We start from the raw sequence: 21,686 nt of genomic DNA on the forward strand, positions 1-21,686 counted from the left end.
CCAGAATCCCATTTGTTCTCCCTAAATCCATGATAGCTTTAAAAGTCAGCCTCACAACGATAGCAGCCATGAAAACCAGAAGCTTAGCCACCGTGCTAGAGGGTACAAAAGGTTTGAATTTCTCCCAAAACCCCATCCCCACATAATTGCCACTATTTGACTTGTCTAGTAGATTTTTGAAAAGCACATCCTCCGGGGCTCTTTTTATTTGAGCTGAATAATAAGTCACTCTATAAATAACCCTTTTCCCAGGACATTTGTCAAAAGAATTAGTGAAAGCTGTTTAACGGTGCAGCTACTTGAGGTGGTGTGACCAGTTGGTACTAACAAAAGATGGACTAAAATACTTAAAAAGAAAAACAGGTGGATGAGATGACCATAAGGAGCTTTGAAAAGTTTTAACATACTCATAGTACCTAGAAAGCCACACATGCATACGTGTAGACTGTGTGAATGTTCAGGAAAGCCCCGAGAAGATCCTGTTTCTTGACTGTTGTTCACTTTGAGGCTCTGTGCAAGCAGGGTGCCAGGGTTAAGCCAGAGTTGTAAACTGCCTGAGAGAGCATTGAATGTGTGCCACAATATACAGAGACCCACTGTCAAGGCTAGGAGACTTATGAGTTCAAAACAGTCAATGAAATCTCTGTCTAATTATTACCTGACTACTAAGCTAACCAAGCAGACAATTCAGTAGTCGAACAACACAAAGAATCCAGACTTTAAATAATTACTTCACAAAAGTCACTAACAATAAAATAGCTACAAGAACAAAAGCAATAGACAGCAATAACAAATTCTGGTGAATGAGGGGAATTTGAAATTCAGAGCTTTCACATTATATCACTTAAAATGTACATATTTCAACAAAAAATTATGACCCCCCCCAAAAAATAAGAAAATGTGTTCTATACATACAAACAAAAGCAATCAACAGGAAATATTTTGAAGGAAGCCCAGATGTTAGACTTCCTAGATAATGCTACAAATTAGCTATTGCAAATATGTTCAAAGAAATAAAAAAATAATGTCTAAATAATTGAGAAAACTGTAATAACAATTTCTCACCCAATAGCCAATATTAGTAACAAGATAGAAAATTTGAAAATAACCATATAAAGATTTTGGAGTTGAAAATAGAATAACTAAAATAGAAAATTTATCAGAGGGACTCAATAGCACATTTGAGAAAGCAGGTGACAGAATAAATGAACTCGAATATGTTAATTGAGAGTATACTGTCTGTGAAACAGGAAGAAATAACAACAAAAAATGAACAGAGGCTCAGAGACCTGTGAGACATCTTTCGACATACCAATATATGCATAATGGAAGTTCCAGAAGAAAAGATAAAAGAAAAAAATATATTTAAAGAAATAATGACTGGAAACCCTCCAGATAAGACCAAACACATTAATCTACACATCTAACAAGCTCAATATTTCCCAAGTAGGATAAATTCAAAGGGATCCGCACCTAGATAAATCATAATCAACATGTCAAAAGCAAAAGCAAGAGAGACCTTTAATAGCAGCAAGAGGAAGAATGACGCATCATGTACAAGAGTTTCTCAATAAGATTAACAAGTGAATTCTCATCAGAAACCATGTAGCCCAGAAGGCAGTGGATTAACATATTTAAAATATACGTAAGAGATACTGTCACTGAATAATTCTATATCTAGCAAAGCTATCCTTTAAAAATGAAGGAGAAAGTAAAACATTTTCCAGATAATGAGAAACTGACAGAATTCGTTGTCAGCAACCCTGACTTACAAGAAATATTAAAGGGAGTCTTTCATGTTGAAATAGAGGAACACTAGACAGTTACTCAAATCCACATGAAAAAATAAAAAGCACTGTTAAAATGACTACACAAGTAAATATAGAATAAAAACTGTACAAATGATTTTTAACGCTTTTCTTTTTCTTCCTGATTTAAAAGACAATTGCCTAAAGAAATCATTACAAATCTGTGCTAATTGGTTATAAAATTCATCCGACAACATTATGAGAAAGGAGTGAGGAAGACACTGAGTTATATAAAAGCAAAGTTTATATATGACTATTGAAATTTAAGTGTTACTTATCCAAAGTAGATTGTGATATGTTAAGATGTTAATTGTTATCTCCAATGCAACCACTGAGTACACAATTCAAAATAATGTAAAATTAACAGTAATGGAATTAAAATGAAATATCAGAAAATTTCTCTTTCATACAAAAGAAAACACTGATAGATAAATACAGGGAAAAAAGGGATGTAAAGCATATAACAAAGAAAGGACAAAATGGTATATGTAAATCCTGTGGTCAATAATTACATAAGAAGACATAAATTGACCAAAGGGATTTAAAAAAATTAAAACATGATCCAGCTATATGTTATCTACAGTAAGTTCACTTTAGATTCACATACCTAAAGAGTCTGAGAATAAAAGTTTGGAAAAATATGTAGTATGTAGAAAGTACTCACCTTAGAGCTGGTGGACCTAAACTAATATTAGATGAAATAGACTTTAAGACAAACATTTTTATTATAGACACACACCAGCCAACATCAACTTAGTGGTAAAAGACTGAAAACTTTCCCTCTAGATCAAGAAGACCAGCGTTTCTACTTTTGCCACTTCTTTTTGACATTGTACTACAATTTTTGCCAGAGCAGTTAGGCAAGAAAAAGCAATAAAAACATCCATATTGGAAAGAAAGAGGTACAATTATGTCTGTTCACAGATGTCATGATCATGTATGTAGAGTATCCTAAAGAATCCACAGAAACTATTAGAATTAATAAATTCATCAAGGCTGTGTGATACAAGATCAATATACATAATCAATGTTATTTCTATACACTAGCAATAACCCGAAAATGAAACTAAGCAAACAATTTCATTTATAATAATGCCAAAAAGGATTAAAAACTTAGGAATAAATTTAACACAAGAAGTGAAAATACATGCAATGAAAATGACAAAAAAATTGTTGAAAGAAAGTAAAGAAGACCTAAGTAAATGGAAAAACTTTCCATTTTCGTGGCCTAGTAGACTTAATATTGTTAAGATAGCAACACTTACCAAATTGATCCCTAGACTCAACACAATATCTATGTATTTCCTTGCTGGAATTTTACAGAAACCGTAAAATTCATATACAAATGCAGGAAACCAAAAATTGATATAAAATGCAAGGTATCTAAAATAGCCAAAACTATCTTGAAAAATGATAATAAAGTTGGAGGAGTCACAATCCCTTACTCTAAAACTTATTAATAAGAATACTATAATCAAAACTATGTGGTACTAGCCTAAAGATAGACATATTGGTGAGTGAAGTAGAATTGAACATCTAAAAATAAACATGCATATATGGTTATGACAAGGTGCCAAAACAAATAGATGGGAGAAATAATAGTTTTTTCAACAGATGATACTGGGGAACTGTATCATTCCCTCATGCAAGGGGTTGAGGTTTGAACCTTACCTCACATTATATTCAAAAGTTAATTCAAAATGGATCAAAGACCTAACTGTAAGAGCTAAAATTTTTATAATTCTTAAAAGAAAATATAGAGACAAATATTTGTTATATCAGACCAGGCAATGTTTTTTAGATATGACAACATAATTATAAGCCACAAAAGGAAGCAGTAGACAAACTGGACATCATCAAATTTAAAAACTTTGTGCTTCAAAAGACATTACCAAAAAAGTGAAAAGACAACCCATATAGTGGAACAAAATGTTTCCAGATCATATATCCAATAAAAGATTTATATTTGGAAGATGTAAATAGCTCTTACAACTCAATAATAAAAAGAAAAATAACCTAATTAAATATGGGCAAATGATATGCAAAGGCATTTCTCCAAAAAAGATGTACAAATGGCAAATAAGCACATGAAAATATATGCAACACCATTAGTGTTTGGGAAAATGCTCATCAAACCCACAATGAGATACCACTTTTCACTCACTAAAATGGCTCCAATAAACTTGACAAACAATAATCATTGGGTAGGATGTGAAGAAACTGGAACCTGCATATATTGCTGTGGCACGAATTCCTCTATTTTTCTAGTTTTGCAAACATATCTGTATTCATGTCCTGAAGCTTATTTCTGAAAATATAGGGACGAGCAACAGATGAATAGACAAATAATATTTGTAACATGGTTGCACATCTTTGTGAATGTACTAAATGTCACTAAACCGTACAATTTAAAATGGTGAATTTTGTGGTGTATGAATTATAGCTCAGTGAATCTTCTTTTTCTTTTACAAAAAAAGATCGCAAAAAACTAAAGCCCTTACAATAGTCTAGAAATACCTGCACAATGTACCTTACGATGTTCTAGAATTACCTGAACAATTTGGCCCCCATTCTTCTCTCAGCTCATCTGAGGCTTTCTTTCTTCTGTTTTGCTCTCTCCTCTCCAATCACACTGGCTTCCCTGGTTGTTCTTCAAATATATTTTCTACACTTTTGTCTTAGTGCCTTTGCCTGGAATATTATTTTTCTACATATTCACATATGTAGGAAATTTTAAATCATCCTAATTAAAATGGAAACTCCTAACCTATTTTCTTTGGATATCTCACCATTACCTTTATTTAAAAAAATATTATATGGTTTACATTTATGGTTTGAGTCCCTTCCACAATAATATAAAACTTCGTTAGTCTGGGGACGTTTTTATCTGTTGATGTATTCCTAAAGCCAAGAACAGTGCTTGACACACATAGTAACTTCTCTTTCAGTCTGTGTGTATGTATGTACAAATAACACATGTTATTTGTGTGTTTGTGTTATTTTTGTTGAATGGATGAATGAAGGAATGGATGACATACCACCTACCCACTCGCTTGCTCATGTAGCTTACACTTACTTATCTTTTTCTGTTCCTGAAACATGCTCAGTTCATTCTTTCTTTCAGGCCTTTATATATTTTTTCCCCTTCATTCTGGTATACTCATCTCCCCACTCTTCAAAATTCCCACTAAGCATTTAATGTGAATCCTTCAGTCTCAGTTAAAATATAATTTCTTTTGAGAGCTCTTACCTGAAAATTCTGTTCAAAAGAGATCTCACTTACTGCTCTTTGCTCCAGCTTCCTGTTTGTTTCCTTCAGAGTACTTCTTATGCTCTTAAATTGTTTTGTTTATAAATGTGATAACCTGCTTAATGTCTGTATATTAAAACATTTAGTCCCTACTAACAAAGATCAAGAAGTTTGTTTATTTTTTTCCTGTAGATCTCCAGTGCTAGCAAATCACCTAGAATATAGCTAACACAAAAAATATATTCAAAAAATATTGGTTGAATAAGTGAAGTAAGGGATAAAAAGAGGCAAAGTGTGAAACATCCTTCAACACTTACATCCTGATACACATGCCTGTGTATGCTCTCCATAATTTCCTCTTTGGGCTTCGGTCAAGAAAAGTGTGATAATTTTGCTGCACATAGAATAAATTAGGCCTTTCAATATAAAGGCATCTCTGGTACTAGAGTTATATAATACTAATAACGATTATGATAAGAACAGCCATTATGGAAAACAGCATAAAGATTCCTTAGAAAACTAAAAATGGAATTACAGTATGACCCAGCAATCCCACTTCTGGGTATATCTGCAGGGAATGAAATCACCACCTCATAAAGATATGTACACTCCCATGTTTTTGTTTTTGTTTGTTTGTTTGTTTGTTTGTTTAGCAATATTCACAACAGCCAAAGTGTGGAATCAACCTAAGTGTCCATCAAAATATAAATGCATACATAAAATGTGACATAGATACACAGTGGAATACTATTTAGCCACAAAAAGAACAAAATTTTGTAATTCGCAACAACATGAATGAATTTAGAGGACGTTATGCAAAATGGAAAAAGCCAGGCATGGAAGGGTAAATACCACATGTCCTCACTCATATGTGGACACAAAAAAGTTAATCTCATAGGAGTAGAAACTAGAATTGTGGTTACTAGAGATGGGGAAAGGTTTGGGGAAGGGAGGATAGCCAGTTTGGTTAACAGGTACAAAGCTACAGCTAGATAAGAGGAATAAGTTCTAGTGTTCTGTAGCACTAAAGAGGAACTGTAATCAGCAATATTTATTGTATATTTTCAAATAGCTAGAAGAGCAGATTTTGAATGTTCCCAACACAAAGAAATGATAAATGTTTAAACTGATGGATATGTGAATTAACCTTATTTGATCATCCCATACTGTATACACGTATTGAAATATCACACTGCATCCCATAAATATATACAATTATTATACATCAATTAAAAATAATAAAAGTGGGAAGAGAAAAGTAAAAATAATAAAATATTTTCAGGAGCTTGCTATTTGTCAAGTACTCTACTGTTTTACATAGTTTATCTTACTTTCATAAGCAACCCTATGAAGTAGAGGTTATTGTATTCTATACTACATAGATGAGAACAAGGGTTTCAGAGGGGTTAAAATATATTACCCAAGTTCAGGTCTTTGTGAGAAGCAAGCCTGTGTGTATATGTCCATGTGTACATGTGGACACGCAGATATGGGCCTACAGGGCCACGACTCAAATGTATTGGCAAAAAATTTTATTTGATTCTTATTTTAATTGAGCCACTGGCAACCAAAAATTGCAGGAACAAGTGAGCACTTTTCTGTCTACTCCTTTCCATATGATAACCAAGGGAGCATTCTGTAGGTAATTAATTTTACTTTCTTAGTCCTTAGTACTGGCGTTGTTGATAAATTCACTAAAAGCTCAATGATTTCTTCTTAATCTTTTTCAAATTTTAAATTTATTTCTGTGAAATACTTTCTGGAAAAGTTGTGGTTATGGCTCTCAAGTGCATTTTGTTTGCTCTGCTGCTGCCAGTACACAGCATGAAGCTCCTTTTTCAGCGATGTTGATTTTTTAAGGGGTCAGTTCAACCTTCTAAGATGTTGTTTTGTAATTTTGGCACACCTTATGAGGAGATGGTATACAGAGACGCAGAGTTGCCCATTATCAGCTGCAAGTCATAACTGCTGTTTGGCAGAGATAAGAAATTTAAACATGTTTCCCAAGGTCTAGGGTAGTTCCAAAGTATTGCTTGTTTGTTATGACTCAGACTTGTTGATTTAGTAATACAAGAAAGATTTGAAGAAGGCAAATTTTACAGTAAACATTTAATATAGAGGCACCTAACAAATGCAACTCTAAATGATCAGTTGCTCTTCTAATTTCTTACACTTCCTACTCATCTAGACTCTTGACTTCATGTCACAAAACTTCTTGTAGTTTGTTCTCCACTTCCAGATGTAACATATTTCTCTCTAGAGAGAGTCTTGTCTGACTTCTCTCTGAGGTAATCAAAAGGAAAGAAATTAGTTTACCTGTCTAATTTTCTCTCACAGCTAAAAAGGTCTCTGCCTCTCTCCAATAAATTTCTCTCTGTCAGCACAAGGCACATCTCATTTCTTGTTTTTCTCTACCTCCTCTTAGTTTCTAATGAAAATGATCAAATTCTAATAAGGATTAGGCTTGCAGTTTTCCTCTTTCTCTCCCCTTCCAGCTGAGGAATCATATTTGTTTCCATTCTCGAGTGTTTGACTTCACCTGCTCACTGTGTCTTCTTGTTGGTTAATGGTACCTTCCTTCTAGTTTCAGGATCGCCTTACGTTAAATGAGAAGGCTTAGAAAACACCAGAAATTAAACTTACATGAGAAGTTTTTTGGGATTAAATTGACATGTTACAGCGAAATTTGTGTAACACCATAGATTCCTTTTCCAAAGAGTTCTTTATTGGGGTTCCCATGCTTTTCTCATTTTCATTTGCACTTATAATAGTCTTCAGTCAGCTTCTGTTGTTGACCAATAAAGTACTAATTCCAGGAGTGCTTACCAGTGTGAAATAGAATAGGTCATGGCTGGTGGTGTTTCTGCCAGGATGTTTCCAGAAGCAATGGTCGAGTCAATTAGATTAAAACAAGTTTGGAAGCTATTATTAGTCATGTGTTACTGAGTTTAGTGTTTTCTTTTTTCCAAAGTTGGGCTGACTCATTGGCATTTTGACCCAACCTCAAAGATAATAGGATAATGAACACAAATTTTCAGTCTGTCATATTGTCATGGAATATTTTTAAATGAGACAGTCATTATTGGTATAGACATAGTCAAATGACCACTCATAACAATGGGTATGGATTTTAAAGGACAAATTGACAGGTATTTTTTTGGCTGACATATATTCAATGTCCACCATATGCTACACATTGTGATAGAAATGTGACTTGTGTTATCACATTTAATTTTCAAAACCACGTTCATGTGTTAGAACTCTTATAATTCCTGTTTTATAGATAAGAAAACTGAGGTTTAAAGATGGAAAGTGATTCGCTAAATCTGAAATAATTGCGCATGCCTACCTGAACCCAATACCGATACAAGCCTCATTGAGTATTGGGATTATAGGTGATTTTTAATTTTATTGTCTACCTCTTTATCTACTTTTAAATAATTGACATTAAAAAATATAGCATATATTTTCTTTGTAAAAGACATTCCTCCTGAGTTAAATTTGCTCTGTTTGTAAGATCAACACCTTTAGATCACCTTTGGAAGTTGGAAGGAATAGTGTACACTCAGAGAGAAAATGTAGCCCTATGTAATGATTGACATGTAATAGCATTTTCTATAAAGTCTATCAGTTCTAGCTCTCAGTAGGTTCACAGTCTTGAAAGCCTCCTTGCTTTAGCAGAGGACCTTCTTCTTCTTCTTCTTCTTCTTCTTTTTTTTTTTTTTCAGGAACACGTACACTTTATTGAACGCGACTGTAGCAAAATGTGTGAGGGTAAAGGGCTGATACAGGACTCAGCTGGGGGCAGGGCGAGGAATGGAAGGTGGAGTACGTGGGAGACAGGTCACGGGCAGAGCCTCTGGCCGGGATGATTCCTCTGGATCTACTGATAGGCTTGCAGAATCAGTATTGGGATGATGATCAGCAGAATGGTCATGATGATACCCAAAATCAGGGCCCAGATGTTCAGGCACTTGGCGGTGGAGGCGTAGGCCTGGGCCCCAGTCAGGTTGCCAACCATCTTCCTGTCCCTAGACTTCACGGAGTAGGCGAACGCTATGAAGCCCAGGCAGCAGGAGTTCATGAAGAGGGTGTTGAACATGGACCAGACTACGTGGTCGGGCACGGAGGTCTCGCTTTGGATGTAGATCACGGTGGATGTCGGGGGCGCAGGGTTGTGGGGCGCCCCCAGCACATCCACCTCATGCTCCTCCTCCAGCATCTCATAGTTTGGGGTACAGTCGGTGCTGGCGGGAGTGAAGAACGTTTGGACAGTGTGGTTCATGGTGTCCAGGGAAGACTGGCCGTGGTCGGGTTGCTGGGATGCTTCTCCAGCAGAGGACCTTCTATGCAGAATCTTGTATCATAGTGAAGTAATTTTTTTTCTCTCTCCTCTCACCTCCATCACTTCAAAGTGTGGGTTATGACACATTTTACACCCCAAACACTGAGATCAGAATTGTCCATTTTGTAAGTTTGCTCTTTTTCACCTAAAAAGGAAATCTCAGCATATTATTATTATAATAGAATATTATCCATTTAGTAAAATAAAATCTAACTGCTCAGGATTAAAATGTACAAATTATTATTTTGTTTTAGAAATTCTCCTTCAAGGCTGCCCTGTGTATTACTTAAATGGGTGGTACTATAAAAGTTTAACATTTTTTTTTCTCAAGGGAAAGATTTTACATGCCTGTTGAAAATAGAAAAAAATCACTTTATTTATCTTATAAAATGTTGTTTAGTATTTTTACCTTGTTATTTTTACAAGTCAATATCAAACTGTTGGTTAGATGAACCTCCATGGGATATTCACATTCGTTTAGGACTCTTTCTTCCTAATTATTTTTCTTAGAGCATTTTTCATATCCCTGTTCCTCAAGGTATAAATGAGGGGGTTCAACATGGGGGGCACAACACCATAAAATACAGAGATAACTTTACCTTTGTCTTGGGATTCCCTTGACTGAGGTGTCAAGTACATGTAGATGGCTGTTCCATAAAATATGATGATCACAGTTAGATGGGATCCACAGGTGGAGAAAGCTTTGAGTCTGGCCTCTGCAGAGTTGATCCTCAGCACAGCAACCACAATGCGAGCATAGGAGAAGAGGATAAAGGTAGAGGGCAGTGGCAAGGTGAATATGCTGATGACTAGACCCAGGATGAGTCTGCCTGGGGTGTCCGAGTAGACAAGCTTCGCCAATTCCTGGAGTTCACAGGTAAAATGGTTGATGACATTTTGTCCACAAAAATGGGCAGGAATTGCAATGATTGGTATTACTGCCATAAGGAAGGCACTGGCCCAGGTCACCATGGCCAACTGTATGCAGACCCTGTTGTTCTTAATGATGGTGTAGCGCAGGGGATTGGAGATTGCAACAAATCTGTCATAAGCCATGACAGCAAGCAGAAGACACTCTGTCATCCCCAGAAAAAGAGAGCAATGGTCATCTGGGCATAGCAGCTATTATAGGAAATGGTGGGGGTAATCTCTTAAGCCACTGAACAACAAAAAACGTACTGAATTGCTGGAGTAGCAAATATCAAGGAAGGACCGGTTGCTCAGGAAAAAATACATAAGAGTGTGAAGCCGCCCATCAACTCTAACCACAACAATAATGAGACTGTTACCAACCAATGTGATCAGGTAGACAACTATCATGGGGCAGTAAAAGACAATCTGATATTTTGGATGGTTGGACAAACCCACCAGGATGAACTCTGTCACTTCACTGCCATTATCAATAACCAGAATATCAATTTTGTTTTATCTGCTAAGAAAGAAGAAGGAATTCAATTCATTTTAATTTGAGAGGCAATTATTGAATATTTGCTATATCCTCAATCTCTATATTGGGTGCTATTATGAAGAGATGTCCACAAAACAAGTGATGCGATTTTGAAATTTATGTTTTAATTTGGGAGATAAAACATTCATATACAGCATAAAATTAATTTGCTAAATAGCACAATCCATTGTGAGTCTTAATTCCTTCATCTTGAAATGAAGGAGGTAGGACTTTACTTTTGAACACTCGTCTTAAAGAAAATGTGTTATCTTACTGTTCAAATGTGATCAGATTCCCAAATCATGGAATTGCTAATTATCCTTTCCCACTATGGATATTTATCTTTAGGTGATTCATATCCATGAAATAAAATGTGTGCCCAGTTCACTCTCACTTCTTCCTTAAAGGGTGTATCCAATCAATCACCAAGTCCTATTGGCTCTTTCTCCTACATATATTTCAAATCTACCTATAAATCATATCTAGTCAGAGCCATCTTTGTCTCTCATCTGGACTAATACATGAGCTGCCCAACAGGTCTCCCTATTTCCCTTCGTCCCTCTCTATAGTCTGTTTTTCACAGAGCAGCCAGAATCAACTTTAACAGATATTCACAATTATGACCATATCCTGTCTATGCTTAAAACCCATTTAAGGGCTTCTAATTGTACTTAGAATAAAATCTAACTTATTACCAAAACTTGCAAGACTCTAAATGATCTGACCCCAACCTTATCTTGCACCGTCTTTTCTTGGGCTCATCATGTTCCAGCCATACTGTCTTTAAGAAGCACTCCAAGCTTGTTCACATTTCAGGACTTTTGCACATTGTGTTCTCTCTCCTGGAAATATTCTTCCTACTCTTTTTTGCTTTGTAAAGTCCTAATAATCCTTGATGTTGTATCTCAGCTTAAAAGGAGATTTTTTTTTTTTTTTTAAAGTTTAAGTTGCGGGATATACGTGGAGAATGTACAGGTTTGTTACATAAGTATACGTGTGCCATGGTGGTTTGCTGCACCTGTCAACTCATCATGGTTTGGTGGGGATTTAAGCCCCGCACGCATTAGCTATTCGTCCTGATGCTCTCCCTCTCCTCACCCCCAACACCCGGACAAGCCCCAGTGTGTGATGTTTCCCTCCCTGTGTTCATGTGTTCTCATTGTTCAACTCCCACTTATGAGAGAACATGCAGTGTTTGGTTTTCTGTTCAAAAGGAACTTTTTAAGAAAAGTTTTCTTTAACAACACTGCTTCTTCTAAATCTGTATCAGATGTTTTTGTTACAATTATTCATCGCACCCTGAGCTTTCCCTGCATGGCCCTTATCACCGTTTGTATTTATGTTTCGGTGTGACTATTTAATATCTGTATTCTTATAAACTTTGGGACGGAAGCAGCCCCGACTATCCTGTGTACAAGCTTGTTTTCGTCACCTCACACAGTGCCTGGCACAAAATATGGGGCCAATAAATGGTTGTTGAATGAATTAGTGCCAGTTATTTGGCTCTTCTGTCTTACCTAATGTCAAGAAATTGATTTGACTGAAAGTGCATTGAATTGGCTGGAGAGAATAAATGTTTGAGGGCGAAAAGTCTATGATAAGAAATAGGATCTCATGTTTTTCAGTCTTATTAATGCCCTGTAGCTCAGAAATAAACTTTAATGCCTTGCCTTCTAAAATTCTATAATTGGCCCTTTGCATGGAGGGAAGGTAGTATAGTGAAGTGAGGAACTGAGGATTATTTTAGAAACAGAAAGTGGTTTCTTTTTCTTTTTCTTTTTCTTTTTTTTGAGACACAGTCTCACTTTGTCACCCAGGCTAGAGTGCAGTGGCATGATCTAAGCTTACTGTAACCTCTACCTCCAGAATTCAAGTGATTCTCCTGCCTCAGCCTCCTGAGTATGTGGGATTACAGGTATGTGCCACCATGCTAATTTTTGTATTTTTAGTCAAGACAGGGTTTCACCATGTTGGCCAGGCTGGTTTTGAACTCCTGACCTCAGGTGATCCTCCCACCTTGGCCTCCCAAAGTACTGGGATTAGAGGTGTGAGTCACTGCACCTGGCCAGAAACAAAGTGTTTTTTTACACCTTTTCATCCATCCAAATTTTTATTTACTTCATTTGATCTTATTTTATTTAGTACGAATCCTATCACAGACCAGCTAATTATTAAAGTCAAAAATTTTTTCCTGGATATTCTGAAATATCCATCCATCAAGTTCTAGTCACAAATCGGAATATTGGACCTTTATAGTATATAGTTAGGGAAATTCATGAGGCAAGTATCAGGTCTTGGTGAGAGCAGGCTGTGGATAGAAAGGTTTGTCTTAAGAGCTGAGCAGCAGGAAGTATCATCCAGGCTAATGGCATAGATAATTTTTCTGGATTCTCTACCTAAAACACACAGAAGGTGGAGACCTTTATGATCAAGTCATTCAGGAAGTAAAGTAATACATTCTAACAGGATCTTCAATAAAATTTGATGCAGAACAAGGAGACTCTGAATAGGAATCAGAACCAAGGTCAGACAATTTGAAAAAAAAAAAATACTTAGCTGCTGTGCAACTTCTAACTAAGATTGTTTCTACTCATTACAAAGTCATCCTACAAGGAGATCCTTGGCTTTCTTTAACGAGAATTAGAATGCCCCTTTTTGTTCTGTAGATATTTCCAGAGTTGGGATCAGAAAACAGAATATATCTGAAGGGAAAACAGTTCTTGAAATAGTTATTAGACTGAGACTGACGCAGAAGTCAGTTGATCTGGCCTTTATGCATTGGTGACACCACAACCCTAGTTTCCGAATGGTGTTACAAGAATGGGATTTTCAGGGTACATACTTTTTCAAGTGGTACTAAAGTTTCATATTAGAATGACAACATATTTAATCATAAAATCTTAGTTTGGCTTACAGTTCTTACCGTCTTACAGTCCTAAAGATCTCAAAACAAATGCCAGCATAAATTGCTGGAAAATAACACATCTGTGTGTGTATGTGATTTAAATGCATCTCACCAGACTAACCATATATTTTTTATTGAATAATTCAGTGTTTTAGCACTGTGCGAGCCAGAATCTTTCTAAACTAACTAGACATATGTAGAGATACCCACACATAAATTCACAGCTTTTTGATTTTTAAGAAATGTTTTGGGTATACTACATGGCTTTTCTTCACACACGTTTCTCAAAATAGGCTTTCCTGATCCCCCCTACCATGCAAGACAAGAGTGTGCTTCCCACTAGAATTCATTTCATTTTCAATATTAAAATTAGGAGACGTGGAGTATCATCCTTTTTCCCTGAGCTCCTCAGAAAGGTCCCATAAGCACAAAATGTACTTTATGAAATGGATAGTGCTTATAGGCAGGAATTTCTGTTATCCATATCATGCAGTATAGAGTGATGATTAAGAACATGAATTCTGCAGCCATGTTTGAATCCTGGATCTATCACTGATACACTATGTGACATTGGTAGTTTGTTTCACTTATTTATGCCTTGGCTTCCTCAGTTGTAAAATTGGGATAATTGCAGTATATATATCATAGAATTTTAGTGCTATATATGTATTATCTACTATTATATCAAAATGAGACCTCGCTTAGAAAGAATCACTCATGGCAAAGTGAACAAATTGATTGTCTTTCTTTTCTGGAGGGCAGAAAGAAGAATCAATGAGAATACAAATAAGACTATCATCAGATTATACTATAAGCCCTCTGAAAGCAGAATCTACATTTTATTTATTTGTATAACTCTAGTACATGACTCAGTTCCTGACGCATAGCAGGAAGTCACCGAACATCATTTTTGGAATTGAATTTATTGTACTCACCTGAATAGCAAAAAAAAAAAAAAAAAAAAAAAAAAAAAAAAAGACGAAAAAATAGAGTAAGCTCTCTAAGAGTTGTGTTGAGATAGCCCTTTGTATATTGCAGCATCATCAGCTCACTGAGGTGTTAGAGTCTTTCAAGGGGAGTGAATTGCAGTTGCATTGTGGGAGATCCATGTCAAGACTGACCATTCCACATATTCATGCTGATTTGTTCCAAGAGATAAATATAGCTTCTTTCCCTCTTGCCAGGGTATACGATTCTTCACTTGCTTTCACAGAAGGTTGTGCCTTGATTTTTGCTCAGCATTTTAAGAACCAATGGATCCAAAATATGAACAATAGAAGGAGAGGACAATCTTGAATATTTTCTGATGCGACCTTCTGAGTTTATTCATTTTGGCTTCAACGAAGCAGTTTCACTGAAGAGACTTCAGGGACCAGGTCTCTAAAAGGCAACTAATTCCCACTGCTGAGTTGAAAGTGTATATTCATTTGGGGCTGTTGTTTCTATGTCATTAAATTACATGTAGCTTTTGCTCACTAATGCTAAGACTTCATTAGTGACTGTGTGATGAAACTTTTGACTAACATTGTCAACTCCATTTCTGCTCTTCAGTTACCAAGGAGTAGGGGCATTCCTAGGATAATCACTGAGTTCCCTGTTTCTTGAGCGGGTTCTCAACATGACTCAAGGAGGTAGTGAGTGTTCTCAGCAAACTAACACAGAAACCGAAAACCAAGCACCTCATGTTCTCACTAATGAGTGGGAGTTGAATAATGAGAATGCAAGCACCCAGGGAGGGAGAACAACACACACTGGGGCCTGTTGGAGAGTGGGTGGGGGACAAGACGATGGAGAGCATTAGGACAAACACCTAATGCACGTGGGGCTTAAAACCTAGATGACTGGTTGATAGGTGCGGGAATCCATCATGGCACATGTGTACCCGTGTAACAAACCTGCATGCTTGGCACATGTAGTCCAGAACTTAGTAAAACAATAATTAGAAAGAAGTTAATAAATGAACGAGGGTGGGAAAGTGGCCACTATCTATTGAGACTCTATGAAAACTTTCAATGAAGTATTCAGGGAAATAAAATTCTGCAAACAGTGTTTATAGATCTCCTTCTCTTCACTTTCCCTCAGCGTCCCCCACTCCATCTCAGCCGTCTTTGATTTGAATAGTTTCTGGAAATCCCAATTTTCCCCAAAGCTTTCCTGGATTAGTTTTGCGGTACCGTGCAAACTGTCACTGTTTAAGTATAGTCCTGCACCCTTTTGTTCACTGACCTGTTAATTTATTACATCTATACATATCTCTAACAAGAATAGTTTTATTTATTGATTTCGTGCCCAGTTTGTGCTCTGAATACATGATGCACTTGTTTATTATTTTTATGTGTATGCTTGTTAAAATTCCCAAATTAGTTATCCAGGTTTTACGGGTTAGAAGCAAGGTATCTTTGCAAAGAATCTACCTGAGTGCCACTCAAAATGTTTGCAGTAAGGACAGAATTGAGAGAAAACATTTAGTAACTATCAAAGTGATTTTATATTGCTGTGACATTTTTATTTTTATTTTTTTTTAAATCAAATATCAGCCTGCAATAGCTTGGAAATTTTTGAAAAAGCTGTCCTTTACCACAAATTGTTTGAGAAACATTGTGAGCCCTTACATTTAATTAATTAATTCTTATTATGCACCCATTCTGTTCCAGTAACTATGCTAAAGAGACAGAGATGAACAAAGCAAAATTCCTGCTCTCAGTGAGCTTGTGATCTAATTAATTATAAATACTCCAAAACAATAATTATTATAAAACAGCATGTAATGTATTAAATTGTGAGTCAAGCAGTGCTATTAAGCAAAGGACATGGAGTTATGTAATTTACCAAGGATTATACAAGGTAAAATGAGCTTTGAGGAGGGCTTCACTGAGGAAATGTCATTTGATTTGGTCCTTGAAGGAGGACTGAGTTTTTACCAGGCATAGGAAGTTGAGAGGGTTCTGCAGGCAGAGAGAACAGTGTGTATAGCAGCACAGTTACATAAAAGGTTCAGGAAAAGAAAGTATTGTCTTCCTGGAGCATGAGGTCTGTGGAGATGTGGCAGACAATGAGAATGGAGAGACTAGCAGGGGCTTCAGTTAATGTCACATATCCTGTGGGCAATAGGGAGCCACTGGAAATTTCTAATCTGGGAGTGGGATTATAGGGGGGATGAAATCACATGATGAGATTGATGCGATTTTCCCTATAGAAAAATCACTATGGAGACAGTGATTGGATGGCTAACTTAGAGGGAAGTAATACTGAACTAGAGAAAAATAGGAGTGTGTTATAGTCATCCTGGTAAGCACTGATAAAACAGTGAACTAGGACAGATGTATTGAGGACAGAGAAGAGGGGGTAGGTTGGGGGAATGTTTCAGAACGAGACTCAGTAAAATTCAGTGAGTGAGTGGTTGTCAAGTGTAAGTGAGAAGGAGGTGGAGAGATTAACTCTGAGGATAATGATAATACCCTCATGTAGCATTTGTAATGTGCTTTTAACTTTTTAACATCTAACATCTATGATCTCATAACCATTCTATGAGGTAGGTTAAGGAATATATTTTCCCCTGTATGACAGATGCAGTCCAGAGAGGTTAAGTGATTCACTCAGAGTTCCATAGCTCATTAATGGCAGAACCCAAACTAGAATCCTGACTTCCTGATGCCTGCGCATGTTTTTTCCCAGTCTGTAATGGTGTTGCAGTGTAAAAGTGTTTGACCTGCTGTTCACACTTAACCAGAAACAGTTACTATGCACATTACTAGTGGAGAAAACGTGGAGAAAGAGAAAGTGCCCAGTGAGATGGGGATTAACTACTTTTGAGTCAATTGGGAATTCAGTAATAATAACAAGTTCAATAACAACGATAAAAATAGTTAACGTTTATTGAGAGCTTACTCTGTCCCAGCCACAGTTCTCAGCATTTTAGATAAATTAACTGATTTAATCTTAACAGCCTACAAGGGTCAGTCCTATAATTGTTCCTGTTATAGATAAGGAAACTGAGGCAGAAAGTTGTCCAAGGTCACATAGCTAGTAAGTGTCAGAACCTAGCTATTTTGAACCTAGACAGTCTGAACTGGCAGTGTCTTTTTCTTCCTATGCTTAGCAACAATCTTACCTTCTTCCTATTCCTCTTCCAAGAACTCCATGAACCCATCAGGCTCTCATCAGAAAGATCATTAATCTAGGTATCAGGAGAATTGTATTCCAACCCCAATCCTGTTACTAATTGTTGATCTTGATAATATTATTGCCTTTTTAATTTTTTTGTCATCTGCAAATGACAGTTAATAATATTTACAGCAGTATCTGCTCTATGTATCTCATTAAATTATTTTGAGGATGATAGGAGATAATACGTGCTCAAGAATAAAATAAGCTCTAACGTTTGTGAAGTACTTTACCAACATAGGAACTAAGAAGATATAACTTTACTAAATAATGTTGCCTGTATACATGTCTATCTCTCCACCTTTGAGGTGAACTCTTTGAGGGAAGGGAACAAGTATGCTTCCTTCACCACTACATCCCTACTGATGAGCACAGTACCTGCTATATGGTAGACAAGTGATAAATATGTATTCAGTGGATGCTATCTGTATGAATGCTTGAATGCACAATTGAAGGAGCAGCCTCAGGATGCACTATTTAGGAAGCAAGTAGGCACTTCAATTCCTAGCATCTTAGCCACAGATAATCTGGACACCATCATGACAGCTAACATTTATTGAACTCTAAGTATAGGCAGACATTGTTCTAAGTGCTTTATTTACATAATTGAATCATATATATTCTTATAACCAATCTGTGAAGTCACATTCAACCCTATCCCTGCTTTTGCCAGCTCTCACCTGTATTTTCAAGATTGGAAGCTACATTTTCTACACTCGTTTGTCAGTAAAGTTCAGTTTTGGATTCCACCCATGAGAGGTACTTGCAGGAAACTTGGCAAGCAGAAGAGAAGTAGACACTATCATTGCTCTTCCTGACATCTTGTTTAGGTGTGTGGGCTTGATCAGAAAAGATTTAAGTGACTTCTGAACATTCTCCTATGAAACATCTGCTTCAGTGACATCATTAGCAGCAGTTTCCTAATAATCTCTAAAATTTCCCATGATTCCTGCAATTCCTACAACTGTCTGATTTTGCTGGCAACGTTCCCTTATGTTTTCTTTCATAGCCCTTCCAAAGGCTTTGTAGGACCGTAATACTCTGTATTAAATACCTTCCTGAAATAGCCATAGAGCAGTTTCTGTTTGCCTGAACAAACTCAGAGTGCTACACTTTACAGGTACAGAGACCAAAAGCAGAGGGTGACTTGAGTGAAGAAGTGGCAGAAGAAAGGACGGAATCTAACAAGTTTTGCCCCAGGGCCTGTGCTCTAAATAGCTATGATCCACTGCCTCTCTTCAACTGAAAACCCAAATCCTATGAATGGGGGGCACTGTGTCTTCTTCTGAAATCTCCATGAATATTTCAGTGAAAACGATCATTTGGAGCCTGGCTTTCAGTTTGTAAAGTTTATTCTCAATTTTTGACAGAACCGTCTCAGTTTCAACACAGTCTTTCCATCTTAATTTCCAGGGTGAAGCAAGGTAAGCTTCACTGCTCAGGCATTTGGGATGAAGAGTACCGAGGAGCCCAGTGGAAGGTTTCATGGGATCCTTGTGGTTGATCAGGCAGAGAAGTATTACTCAACCGGAGGAGTTTTCAAAACCCCAGCATTGATTTCATTTCACAACACCCTCACAGAGTTCATTTTTATCTTTAAAATAAATTAATCTCAGTGTAAAATTAGATAGCCTCTAGAGTTAGTGCGTAGAAACTGAATGTTAGTGCTGGAAGGGCCAGAGCTGTGTTAACTAACTGCTGTATTTGCCTTCTTTTACAGTCAAAGCTAACATTTATAGTCAGAGAGATAAATCTCTACATATTGATCTGGAGGAATGTTCATGATATATTGTGAAATGGAAAAAGCAAGTTGCAGAATAAATTGATGACATGCTTGCATTTTTTTAAAGAAAGTAAGAGAAAGCCCTGTATAAAATAACACCTAGGTGCAGAATGTTAGAACTAGAGAGGTCCTTAGGGAACTAAACACAATCTTCCTGTTGTGTTGATGAACACGTTTGAAGGCCAGGGAGAGATGTAACTAAGGTCACGCAGTTAGTCAGTAGCAGAATCAATTGTGCTACCTCCATCTCCAGACTCCACTATGTCACTCTGTCTGTAGGCTGTACCCATACCAACAAGTCAATAAAGGAAGAAAGAAGCTTGTGACATAACTATAGCATTTTGTAGTAGAGGAACCCCTAGTGAAAATGTGCATCTCATTTTAAGCTGTAAACCAACCTGTAATAAAGAAGGGAATGTTTTTCTCTCCAAAAGCAGAATCGTGAAAACCTATACTCTTAATATCCCACCTAATTTCGAAATTTTCCTCTATGTGAAGGCACTCTTTTTTTCTTTTAATATTTCGTAGATTGTGCCAGTTTATGTCTACTTCACAATGTTTGCTTGAAAGGTTTATCTTGATAGTAGGGAACATTTTGCACAAAGCATGAGTCTTATCCTAATACCTAGCACAGTGCCTGCCTGAAAGTAGAAAACTAATGTTTGCTAAATGGATAAAGATGGAATTCAGTTGCCTTTTTCTGAATTTTTTTTCTTTCTTGATACTCAAACATTATTTCAGAGACTAAGAGTATCATGTACCTTTAACAGCATATATGATTTGAATAAATGTTGCATTTATTTTGAAATTAAGCTGTTTTGATAAGTAGCTTATTCATCCTCAATTGTTTTTCATTTAGTTAGTAAGCATGTGAGACAGTCTCCTTGTATCTGTGGTACTCCCTTTGCAAAACCATGCAATGTCACAGCAGCCCCCAGCAGTCATGGTAAGAGGAACACACTGAGTATCTGCTTGCTCAGTAGTTCTAGGTACTGTGCATTGTATTTCTTCTACCTGTTTGTGTCTGGTTCATCACAAACAGGTAGAAAATGCTGCTCGGGAGATGACTTCATCATGTGTGGTAGAAGCCCAAAGAAGAGTGAGACCAGGAGGCAGGATATCTGGGTCTTCATCCTAGATCTGCTTCCAAACACTTTCATGATCTTGGGAAATTTACTCCACATTCACTGAGCCTCAGATTTCTCATCTAAAATCTGTTGTCTGTAATAGATCATTCTTTATCAAAACCTTTCCTTTTAGTTTGAGAACTCCCTTTTCAAATGAAGTAGCTCACAAGAAACGACCCCCACATTAGCAGGTTCCAGGCACCACAACTGAACCCCTAAAAACTATATAAATCAAGATTTGAAAAATCCTGCATTATGCCCTTCAACAGAAAATGGGTTTTTAAGATGTGATAAATGTGCACAATGAAATATTATTCAGCAATAAAAAGGAACAAATTACTGATACGTGCAACAACATAGATTAACATCAAAAGCAGGCTGAGTGAGAGAATCCAGACACAGAAGAGTACAGAGTGCATGATTCCATTTATAGTCAATATTAAAAGAATAAAAACGAACATATAGTGAAAGAAATCAGATCACTGGTTGCCGGGAATTGGGGACAGATGGAAGAAGGGAGGGGTTACAAAAGGACAAAAAGAAACTTTTGTAGGTGACCAAATTGTCAGGTAGCTTGATTGTCATGGTGATTCTGTGAGCATCTGTCAAAACTCATAAAATTACAAACTGTAATTAGACAAGATTTATTGTATACAAATTATATAATGATAAAGTTGATTAAAATGTCACTATATTAATCATCTCTAGGGTTCTTTATAGCTATCAAACATAGTAAATGAGATCTGGAATCAACCTGACCTAGATTTAAGTACTGATTCTGTGTCCATGGGCAAAGCACATAACCTCTATGAGTCTCAGTTTCCCCATTTCTAAATATAGATTGCAAATAGTGGGCT

At 36.6% G+C, this 21,686-nt stretch overlaps 1 protein-coding gene and 1 pseudogene across 1 annotated transcript; both read right to left on the minus strand.

Annotated features, from left to right (window-relative positions):
- Positions 1-8,941: 8,941 nt before the first annotated feature.
- Positions 8,942-9,343, minus strand: LOC101045171 (interferon-induced transmembrane protein 3 pseudogene; annotated as a pseudogene).
- A 537-nt stretch (positions 9,344-9,880) lies between these two features.
- LOC104651908 (olfactory receptor 13H1) lies at positions 9,881-10,723 on the minus strand. The gene is given in 3 exon segments (XM_039463994.1): positions 9,881-10,501; positions 10,504-10,545; positions 10,547-10,723. Coding segments are annotated over 3 exon segments (840 nt in total).
- Between the last annotated feature and the right edge of the window lie 10,963 nt (positions 10,724-21,686).

Source organism: Saimiri boliviensis, chromosome X (assembly GCF_048565385.1).
Source record: "Saimiri boliviensis isolate mSaiBol1 chromosome X, mSaiBol1.pri, whole genome shotgun sequence".
In the NCBI taxonomy this organism is placed as follows: Eukaryota; Metazoa; Chordata; class Mammalia; order Primates; family Cebidae; genus Saimiri; species Saimiri boliviensis.